General features: G+C 42.9%; 1 protein-coding gene across 3 annotated transcripts; it reads left to right on the top strand.

The window, feature by feature from the left end:
- The first annotated feature begins 3,473 nt into the window (after positions 1–3,473).
- On the top strand, positions 3,474–11,140 carry LOC121571873 (microfibrillar-associated protein 3-like). Of its 3 annotated transcripts, none has more exons than XM_041883641.2 (4): positions 3,474–3,611; positions 4,532–4,924; positions 8,739–9,034; positions 9,228–11,140. In XM_041883641.2, exons 2-4 carry the CDS (start codon positions 4,651–4,653, stop codon positions 9,879–9,881), a joined length of 1,224 nt encoding a protein of 407 aa, XP_041739575.2. In that variant the 5' UTR covers positions 3,474–3,611; positions 4,532–4,650; the 3' UTR covers positions 9,882–11,140. The 3 variants fall into 3 exon arrangements, with proteins under 3 accessions (XP_041739575.2, XP_045077786.1, XP_045077785.1); XM_045221851.1 differs by having other exon boundaries at positions 3,474–3,650; XM_045221850.1 differs by having other exon boundaries at positions 3,474–3,667.
- The last annotated feature ends 653 nt before the right edge of the window (positions 11,141–11,793 follow it).

Here is an 11,793-nt window from a genome sequence, read left to right as displayed (position 1 = left end):
CTCCCTCTTGAAAAGAGTGGTGGTGTTGTTGGTCCATGTCAACTCCTCAGTGATGTGGACGCCAAGGAACTTAAAACTGCTGACTCTCTACTGCAGTCCCAAAGATGTGGATCGGGGCATGTTCCCTCTGCTTGCAGAAGTCAACAATCAACGCCACAAACTTGAATCACCTTGAATTACAAAGATACTAACTTACCTCAGACAAGATACACATGTTGCTTTGGAGATGACTGTGAATGTAATCACCATTTTGCAGTCATCGGTCTACCTTGGTAGCTAACACTGTGTGACATTATGTACAACTTTACAACTGAATCAGCATTACTTGAGCCAAGCATTTCTGAACACCAAAACGTTCATAGTTTTTAACTGTGAAATGTTATACAGTATTTACACTGAACAAAAATATAAATGCAACATGCAACATTTTCAAAGATTTTACTGAGTTACAGTTCATATAAGGAAATAAGTCAATTGAAATAAATTAATTAGGCCCTAATCTATGGATTTCATATGACTGAGAATTGTCGCACTCCTCTTCAATGGCTGTGCGAAGTTGCTGGATACTGGCGGGAACTGGAACACGCTGTCATACATGTTGATCCAGAGCATCCCAAACATGCTCAATGGGTGGGTGACATGTCTGGTTAGTATGCAGGCCATGGAAGAATTGGGACATTTTCAGCTTTCAGGAATTGTGTACAGATCCTTGCGACATGGGACCGTACAATATCATGCTGAAACATGAGGTGATGGTGACGGATTAATGGCACGACAATGGGCCTCAGGATCTCGTTACGGTATCTCTGTGCATTCAAATTGCCATCGATAAAATGCAATTGTGTTCATTGTCCATAGCTTATGCCTGCCCATACCGTAACCCCACCGCCACCATGGGGCACTCTGTTCACAACTTTGACATCAGCAAACCAATCACCCACACAACGCCATACACATGGTCTGCGGTTGTGAGGCTGGTTGGACGTACTGCCAAATTCTCTAAAACGATGTTGGAGGTGGATTATGGTAGAGAAATTAACATTCAATTCTCTAGCAACAGCTCTGGTGGACATTTCTGCAGTCAGCATGCCAATTGCATGCTCCCTCAAAACATCTGTGGCATTGTATTGTGTGGCAAAACTGCAAATGTTAGAGTGGCCTTATATTGTCCCCAGCACAAGGTGCACCTGTGTAATGATCATGCTGTTTAATCAGCTTCTTGATATGCCACACCTGTCAGGTAGATGGATTATCTTTGTAAAGGAGAAATGCTCACTAACAGGGATGTAAACACATTTGTGCACAACATTTGAGAGAAATAAGCTTTTTATGCATATGTAACATTTCTGGGATCTTTGATTTCAGATTAAATGAAAATATTTTCTTACACTGTGTGTGTGTGCGTGTTACCATTTTATAGCAGCAGAGAGTTATGGCGGTTAGGACTGTTGTTTGTTGGCCTACCTTTAAAAGTGTGACTTCACGTGACTTAGAATGTTTCACTGCTCCAGTATGTAGCGGCTTTACGAGCCGACACACAAGGCCACTGTGCGTATGGTGCTTAGGAGGAGTGTTTGTTTGTGTACAGTATAAACCTCTGTCTCACTACTGCTTAGAACTGAACTTGCAGTTCCTTGAAACTCCTCTGTGTTGTGTACCGTATATCTATTGGGAAATGACACTCTTTCCGCAATATCAACACTTGCTAATGTGAGATCAAATCAAATCAAATCAATCACATGCGCCGAATACAACAGGTGCAGACATTACAGTGAAATGCTTACTTACAGCCCTTAACCAACAGTGCATTTATTTTAAACAAAAAAAGTAAGAATAAAACAACAACAAAAAAAGTGTTGAGAAAAAAAGAGCAGAAGTAAAATAAAGTGACAGTAGGGAGGCTATATATACAGGGGGGTACCGTTGCAGAGTCAATGTGCGGGGGCACCGGCTAGTTGAGGTAGTTGAGGTAATATGTACATGTGGGTAGAGTTAAAGTGACTATGCATAAATACTTAACAGAGTAGCAGCAGCGTAAAAAGGATGGGGTGGGGGGCAGTGCAAATAGTCCGGGTAGCCATGATTAGCTGTTCAGGAGTCTTATGGCTTGGGGGTAGAAGCTGTTGAGAAGTCTTTTGGACCTAGACTTGGCACTCCGGTACCGCTTGCCGTGCGGTAGCAGAGAGAACAGTCTATGACTAGGGTGGCTGGAGTCTTTGACAATTTTGAGGGCCTTCCTCTGACACCGCCTGGTATAGAGGTCCTGGATGGCAGGAAGCTTTGCCCCAGTGATGTACTGGGCCGTACGCACTACCCTCTGTAGTGCCTTGCGGTCAGAGGCCAAGCAGTTGCCATACCAGGCGGTGATGCAACCAGTCAGGATGCTCTCGATGGTGCAGCTGTAGAATTTTTTGAGGATCTGAGGACCCATGCCAAATCTTTTTAGTCTCCTGAGGGGGAATAGGCTTTGTAGTAGTATTATTGATTAATGGATCAATGGATTGAGTCTTTTAATAGCCCGTGTCCATTTCAGAGTTTGATTCGTGCTTTTAAAGCAGTGACAAGGTCGATCAATAATCCACTCCAGAAGGCAGATATAACCTACTTGGGTTGAGCAAAACAGTTTTTTTTCTTCACCTGAACTTTATACACTCTCTTTTGACCACAACCGGGGGTGTGGGGAGAGGGATTTTGGAGAGGGGTGGGGGGGAGGGAGTGTGGAGAGAGCCTGCAATGCATACAGTAGCTACTAATTGTCTTGATTTAATGTTTGTAAACTAGTTATTTTCTGATTATAACTCATCTCATCCGTCATTTTTATATACAAAGGGAAGTCAGAGGATTCAATAGAACCACAAAATTAAGTGCCCTGGTATATGGGGCTCTTCATGAGTCTTAAGTGCTGTAGTTCTGTCCGTCAGATCGAACAATGCAGTGGTTGATGATGGCAAACTGCCTGGACCTGAGAGAGAGTGAGACACTGGCCTCTGTTAAGTGCCTGAAGAACTGTAGTCGAATGTCCAAGACTCAATAGAAAGAGAAAGGGCAGACAAAGCAGAAAGCCCTAAAAGTAGTCTATTCAGTCCACTGCATGAATGAATGCACTTCATTCATTCATGTAAGACAGTAAATGTTTCAGTTGCTCTGTGTTTTAGTTTTTGGAACAATAAGTGATGTGATGTTGTCATTAATTGCAAATATTTTGGGGAAAATTAAATATAGCCTACTTTTCTAGTTACATTTAATTCCACTGATGACGCTGGGGAAATGAAATATAGCCTACTTTTCTATATACATTTAATTCGACTGATGACACATTCATGATTACCATTCAGATAGGCTACTGTACTGTACTATTATAGTTAATCCAATAATCTTTTTTTTGCGCATGTGGACCCATTTTAATACGATCACATAAAGTTGGTGCGTGGCCAATGACCGACCTAGTTTTCTTGCTGCCTGCTGGTAATTTGACTAGGGTAGGGATTCTAGGGAAGCTGAATGCTGCAGCGAACGAATGTTGTGTCACGCGACCAGCTGAGCAAGAGAACCGAAGAGAGATGAGGACGTCGAAGAAATAGCGGAATGCAGCAAAGGCCGAAAGACAGACGGTGATCTCTCCTTCTTTACCTCGTTACGATTAAACATATGTAAGCTAAATAAAAGTGTAAGTATACAATCAGATGTTGGTGGAAAACGATATTCGGCGAGATAAGGTTATCGCTAGTAAACTAGCTAGCGAGCTATGATGGCTAGTTAGCTAATCTGTTTGTTTTTCTGTTAGCCAACCTTACATTTAACATTGAGTTAACTATATTATGTGAACTACTTCACCGTTTATATAGTGTCGTCTATAAGTTATATAAAAGAAGCTAGCTAGCTACAACCCGTTGGCGTTGTGTCCTTTCCAGGCTGGCTAAGGTTAGCGTTAGTTTGATAGCAAACCTCCGCGATTTTGTCTCCAGTTACGTTAGCTGCTAGTGCAAAAAAAATATCCCAAATAGCTAAACTAGCTAGCTAACTAGGTTAGCTACTATTTTCCATGCAAATTGTCAACTAACCAGCAGTGATGCTTATCAGTACTTATATTGTTTTATACTAACTAATATTATTATCAAACTTGTAACTGATTTTAGACAACAATACTACTAATGTAGTTAGGCCTAATACAAATAGACAGAACTTATTATAGGCATGTCATGTGAAATCATGCCTGTTATGTTACATTGCAGCTCTAGCTATGTTGTAACAAAATACACGGTTCCAGCAGTAGTCGGTAGTCTGCTATAACAACAATGTCAATGTTACAATGTTAGCTTGGCAGTCAACCTGTTTTTGTATTTTTGTGTGTGTTTGTTGTTGTCAATGTCATAGACTATTTGGTTGACGGGGTTAATTATAAACCAGGAATGTCAAACACATTCTGATTGAGGTCCGTGGCCTTATAGTTGATCTCGCTGCTGAAACAAAATGATGTCTAAACAAACGGACTGTGCACAATGTTCATGGGTGCTTTATCTTTTCTTTTCAGTGGAATGTTTAAAGATTCGGAGCAGAATACCAAATTGCCTTTAATTACCGCTATCAGGAGATAGCCAGTGGCATGACAAACTCTTCACGGGTGAAAGCGACCGTCAGGAAGAAGAAAAAATGCATCGGGCAAGCAGCTACGATTTTAGCTTCTTCCTACTGGCGGTTATTAGCCTCCACACCCCCGCGGCCTTATCGGCGATTTCAGATGGAAACAGCACGGAAAACGGCACGGTGGCTGATGGTGGATTTGTCCCCCTCGTGTTCTCGAAAGTAAGCCAGATCATCGCCCGCGAGGGCAACTGCGCGCTTATTGATTGCAACGTCACTGGAGACCCTGACCCGAATGTAAAGTGGTTCAACTCGCATGGAGACCTGCTAGACACTGAGACAAGTAAGTCACGTTCGTAGAATATGGAGTTATAAAGAAAGCCCTGATGTGGCTCTGGCCTCACAATCAGCAGCTGTTCTACAGACATGTTTCTCAACCAACTTGAACTGTCAGGCTAAAGGCATGTTCTCTTTCGATAATAATGAATTATGTAATAAATCATATTAACATGCAAATAGGCTGATGCAGAGGATGACCGCAATAACAAACTGTCCATGTCATGAAAAAAATAGAAATAGCTAGAATTATGATTTATAGTTGTAAATCCCCCTGTAGTTAAGTTTTTGTATGGCCAATGGGAAGCCTTTGTAGACTACAGTGAAAGTTCTGCCTGCCCTGTACTATTTTAAGTCCATATGTGGACAACAGAGAGAGGGAGATGGAGAGAGGGCAGGAAAGAGAGAGTGAGAGACAGAGGGAGAGCGAGGGACAGAAAGGGGGGGGAAGGTAACATTTACTAGTGACATTATGACAGACTATAATGAAGGGGATCGTTGTCGTGAGGATGCAATGCCAACCCTGCAGATGGAAATAATAACAATCATACATCAACGCCATGATTATGATATGACAACAAATCAAACAAGCTGGCCAGTTGGCTCTTTTTCAAAAAATTGTAGTTCAAAAGTCACGGCCACTACTTAAATGTAGATACTTGATACGTTACATAGTAGTGGCATTGAATAGGATGCTGTTGTCGTGGTTCTCTCATTCAGTTGTAGTCTATCTACTGTAGCCTATATGGAGGCAGATTGGTGTTCACGGCCACTACCTAGGCTGTCTCTAGATACTTGATACATTGTTTCACAGTATCCAGCTGAATGTAGGTAATATGACAATGTTATTATGAAATATGAATGGCATTGAATAGGATACTATTGTCACTTTTTTTCTCATTCAGTCCTAATCTATCTACTAGGCTATATATGGAGGCAGATTGGAAAGAGAAAAGTGGAGATGGGTAAAATATGTAGAGAACAGAGAGAGAAAGAATGTAATCGAGCCTTGATAACATTTCGGCTACACTTGACAATAATGAAGAATGTATCTTCGCTCTTAACTCGTGGGTCACCTTATATAAGTAGGAATGCTAAAGGAACAGTGTGGGTTCCATTTTTAACAGACCTGTTGGAACTTGCGCTGGAGCAACAACTATCGTTGAACCACTGCAACTAGGGCTTATTACCTGTAGCATGCAAACAACATGCATACATTTGTCAGTGTAAGACTTAGTGCTTTGTACTCCACAAGGCTCTGTTACTGGCCTGTTATGACATGTTGGCCTATCAATGGGTTGCACCTCGGTCGCGTCATTGCATTGTTATCAACGTTCAAGAGACGCCGCAGCCATATTGATGCTTAAAAGTAGAACGGGGGTTAATGACTTTGAAACGGGACTATTGACTGTCGTCTAAATTACACTATATGGGCTTGGGAATATGATAACATTGCTTAAGTATGCACATATTTAGTAGGAAACAACTTTGCCATTATCATGTTGTCAAATTTACTTTAGACAGATGGCAGTGTTGTCATTAGCTAGCAAAGTTCGTCAAAAATAGCTAGCAATGCTAACGTTAGCTAGCTATAATCTGGAGGTCTCCTCTCAATTTTAGCTAGCATTATACTGCATCTAAAGTCAATCTGGTGACATCAATATGATGACAAGGTTTTCCTACTAACTATTTGCCGCCTATAAAAATGTAATCGTGTTTTCAAGCCACCGTAATGCACTTTAGACCAAATATTCATCAGCGCCTAATGAGGATGCATTGAGTAGAATGCTCAGTTGGGCATCAGTCCTAAAACTAACTTTCAAAACAATATTGTGATGCAACTTGCCACCCATGAATAGGAGTTGCTTCTTCCCTGTTGAACATTACTTTCCTTTGCTTTTACGGCTTTTGCCACTGTTTGTTAGAGAGCTTTTGCTTTCCACACACGCATCAAAGCGAGCCTGGAAACACTTTACAGGGGGGTCTAAATTTAGAAGTCCCTCTCCTCTCATGGAAATAAATTGATGTCCGGTGTCCGACTACATTTCCTGTACCCATTCAGGTTTTCTAGAGACACAACAGACAGGCTGGAGGATTGATGGATTAAGTGTGTGTGCACTGCACTATTCATTCTCAGTCTCAAGCCCAACACTATTCAGGCTCCAGAATTGGTTTCATGCTCTCTCTCTCTCTCGCTCTCGCGCTCGCTCTCGCTCTCGCTCTCTCTGTGTCTCTGTCTGTCTCTCTGTCTCTGTGTGTGATACACACTCTCTTTCTGATAGTCAGCAACCCACTCAGGATGAGCGTTCAGAATCTGGAAATCATCCATCTAGCCACAGTCTCAGAACATGCCTACGCATGTTGTTGTAATGCAATGGTAGATGACACTTCATGTGATGATAGGAGACTAGTGGCCAATGTAGACCCATGGTGAAATATAGCCTGGGTGACATTTATTTTGCTCGATATAACAGAGCTTCTTAATACATCGGATATACCAAGATGAGTTTAGTAAGAAGTTCACACATCAATGTAGTGGTAGACAAAGAAGAACCCATTTCAATAGTCAACATGATTTCATGTTTGGCTGGCTACTTCATTATGGTTCCACATTTACATGACAACTTGTTTGTGTTCCGCTCCAGGCGTTTGTCTCCCTGTTGTTAACCAACAAGCACCACTTGGTATTTTTCCAGACAGATTCCATTGTCCCTGAGCCTCACCCTCTATTTAAATATTGAACAAATGGTTTGCGTCCCAAATGGCACCCTATTCCCTATTTAGTGCACTACTTTTGACCAGAGTCCCATGGACCCTGATTAAAAGTAGTGCACTGCCATTTGGGACATACATTGGAATAAACAAGTGAGGGGCACCTCTCTGCCCGCCCGCCTATTCTTTCAGCTCTAACTCGTCAAGAAAATAATTTATCAGTGACTAGAGGAAGGTCAGGTCATAGACACTGGTCCACTGTAGGGGGGTCCAGGATTCAAATCCAATCCAACTTTATTTAAAGTGCAAAATAGCTGGTTGCTGGATTGCAGCTTCGAGGACAGTCCTGCAGGAAGAAATAATATGGATTCAATAGGAATCATATGACTCAATAGTAATAAAAATGATGAAACTCTGAATGGATTAATGAGTTGCAGTTAATTGATTGCACAAGTCTTTTATAGGCCTAGATTGTTTGTGATATTGAATAAATTGAACTCTGTGCCAAAAACATAATGCATGCAGTTGCAGTCCATTAGTAGCCTGATTCCAGAGATAAAGTGAGGGAGATATAAAGTGGTTTCCGGCCCCAGAACTAGGCCTACAGTAGAAGAATAGAAATAGAATGATCCGAACGGGGGGAAATAGGTTGACATGAATGGGAATTACCAATCTAGTCTCTTTTATATGCAGTGTCAAATTCAAGTCCTTCTCAGAAAGGCTGGGCTGCTAGCTGTAAAAAGCTCTTGTCTGACTGTCATGACGAACTGTAGCAGAGACCTTCCCCCTGGCCTGGATACTGCTGTCTCTGCAACCTGGAAATGCATGTGACAGAGATCTTGATTGAACCATAAACACTTCCTAAAAGAGAAATGGCCCTTGTTTCTATGGTGTGACATTTTTGTTTCTGTAGCAATGTATCATGATATATTTTCTGGTTAGGCCTATCCTTTACCATTGTTCATGACCTGTAGATTATTATGATGACTCGGGTCAGGAGTTGTCCATTACTACCTGACTGGACTCCTGGCCCTGATTTATACAATATGAGGCTGGCATGATATGAAAAACATGCAGTTGGTTTCAGTGATGCTCTCTCTCGCTCTCAGGTGGCAAGTGGCTGCTGACAGACGATGGCATCCTCAACATCACCGACATCAGGTTCGCCGACCGCGGCAAGTACACGTGCATGGCGTCCAACGTGCACGGCAGCGCCAACTGCACGGTGACCATGCGCGTGGTCCTGCACAACGGGGACCTGGGGGCCTACTACGTGATCGTGTGCCTCGTCACCTTCACCATCATCATGATCCTCAACATCACGCGCCTCTGCATGATGAGCAGCCACCTGAAGAAGACTGAGAAGGCCATCAACGACTTCTTCCGCACAGAGGGCGCCGAGAAGGTTTGTGTCGTGTTTTACTATACTTGTGAAGACCGTACGTAGACATAGTACGTTTGGGTGGGGGGGTGTGTGTGTTTGTTTTTAACTGGGCTATGTGATGTTTTTAATATTGATTGTATGGTGAAACATTTCCATCTATATTTCCATTTCCAATAAAGTTATATTTCATTCTATATTGTCTTCCACTCTAAAGCTCCAGAAGGCGTTTGAGATCGCCAAGCGTATCCCCATCATCACGTCAGCCAAGACCCTGGAGCTGGCCAAGGTGACCCAGTTCAAGACCATGGAGTTTGCCCGCTACATCGAGGAGCTGGCCCGCAGCATCCCGCTGCCCCCCCTCATCATGAATTGCCGCACCTTCATGGAGGACATCCTGGAAGTGGTGGGGGTTGAGGAGATGAGGCACACGTTCCTCCGCCAGGCCCCAGAGGGGAACCACCTGGACGGGGCATCGGGATGCCGGGCAGCCCTGGTGCAGGGGGCCCTGGTCGGGGTGGGGCCCGGCGACGTCTTCACCATCCTCCGGGAGAGGGAGCGTTCCGGATCCCCTGCAGCGGATTCCGACGACGCATCGTTGCACGAGCAGCCTCAGCACATCGCCATCCAGGTGTCCATCCACCCCCCACTGCCCATGGAGGCCCCGGCTCTGGCCGAGGCCCCGCCCACTCCCTCATCTCCTCCGCCGTTGGCTCCCCTGCACCTAGAGGAGGAGGAGGAGCATCAAGAGGACCAGAGTTCCGAGCAGGAGCCAGTGGAGGAGGCAGGGGGGGAGCTGGAGGCAGAGGTGGAGCCAGAGGTTACTACTAAACTACAGCCTGGTCAGGTGATCTATGAAAGCCATGTGTAAACAACAGAAAAGAGAGAAAACAACAAACGCTCCCGAGGAGGGATGAATGATCCTGTCCTATGCATTTCCCAACCCAACCCCACCCTCAAAAACATAGAATATGTCAAGAAAAGGTCATTTTATTTCACTTTGCAACGGAACTAGTTTAAAACTCGAACCTAGCTATGTATGTAGGTCTGTCTCTGGATTATATTATAATAACCTAGTCTGGATTACAATAAATTTACTTGATAAGACATTGCGTATCATCATCCTTCATGCTTATGGATCTACATGTTGAATGTATTGTGGGAGAGGAGAGGATAATCAATATTTGATATGCGTAAGTATAAAGCATTGTATAGGGCTATTTAATTTGTTCGTATTAGTGAGCAGGGGAAAAAATAGCTGTTTGTTATTCGATTCTAGCATTCTCGAAAATCGATTTTCAGGAAATCGACTTATTGATGATTATGCTCTTATTTCGTTGCAGCATTCTGTTTCATTATAAATTCATAAATTAGCTCCAAGCTTACTTCGTGCAATCACTGTTACTAAGCAGACCACAAAGGCTTTTTTTGTTTCAATTTCAAAAGATTGCACATCATCCTACCACTGTTACAACCAACCTGAACCTTCAAATGCATGCTGGACTTTAGACTTTAGAAGTGTGGTCTTTAGTCAAATGTGTTCATTTAAACTCTATATAAGTGAGTTATATAGACTAATATATTAACAACTGAATTATTGGATCATGACTAACATTTCAGTGGATGATTGAAGACTAGTTGTTTCAGGCCTTCTGGTCTGCGATACATTTAATTAATAATCACATGACCACTATAGCCTTTCTAGTAAGTGGTTCATTGAAACGTTTCTGAAAAATTGCATTAGACATTATTATGACCCACTGTGGTGTATTTTGATCATGCACAAGTTGTTAGATGTTTTACCATTTTGCCTTCTTTATGGTCCCTAATATGTTTCCTAGTATGCAATATTACCCCCCATTTTTTTTGTGGAATGTTTTAATTAGGTTTATCTCGTTTTAAATGGGTCTCAAACCCCAACCCTCTTCCCCCTCTTCTGTACATGCTTTAATAACAGAGGCTAGATGTGAAATGAGAGTGACGTATTGGGATTAGTCTTTAACAGGACTAAAAATACTTTCCTTCTGCTTAATAGTCGGGGGGAGGGAGGGGGGTTCGATGTTGCTCTGCTTTAAATTATGCTCGATGGCTCTTTTTTTGTAGTGAAAATAAAATCTGTCTCCTGTGTTACCATGGTTTCCTCCGGTGTGGTTTTAATCGTGTATTAACAAAGCATTGTGTGCCATCCTAGGCCTCTAACCAGTCTCTGTCCCTCTCTCCATCCCTCCCTCCCTCTCTGAGAGGACCAATGACACCTCATCATCACCTGATGCGTTTCTCCAATCAGCCTCACTCGCTCCCAATGTGCACGAGAACAAAAGGCAGCCATCTTGTTCTTGTAACCATAGTTACGGCGGTCATTATAGATAGGTAGCGAGCAAGCGAACATTTGTTTAAGCTCACTCTTGTCTTCGCAGGAAGGAGCGTTCAGGGGAAGCAAAGCATTAAGATTTAGATTGAGATTTTAGTCATTTAGCAGACGCTCTTATCCAGAGCGACTTACAGTTATGCATACATTATTTATTTTTAACCTATGCATGCATAATGTGATGAATACCGGCGACGATGTGCGCGCTCACACACTATCTAGAAGCCAGCTTCTATGAAGTCTGCACACAGCTCTCCCATAGAAATAGCCTAGTGGATTTTAAAAGGAGCCTAACAGGCACAAAGGCATGCAGAGCTGCATGTGAATGGAAAGCCAGGCCTAGGCCAGTGACTGACAGAGCGCGAACGATCCCTGTACTGTATCAGGAGACTTGGGTGTGAGAGAGAGGAAAACA

Source organism: Coregonus clupeaformis, chromosome 8 (genome assembly GCF_020615455.1).
Source record: "Coregonus clupeaformis isolate EN_2021a chromosome 8, ASM2061545v1, whole genome shotgun sequence".
In the NCBI taxonomy this organism is placed as follows: Eukaryota; Metazoa; Chordata; class Actinopteri; order Salmoniformes; family Salmonidae; genus Coregonus; species Coregonus clupeaformis.
Note: the sequence above shows the minus strand (reverse complement) of the source record. Positions and strands in the feature narration are given on the sequence as shown.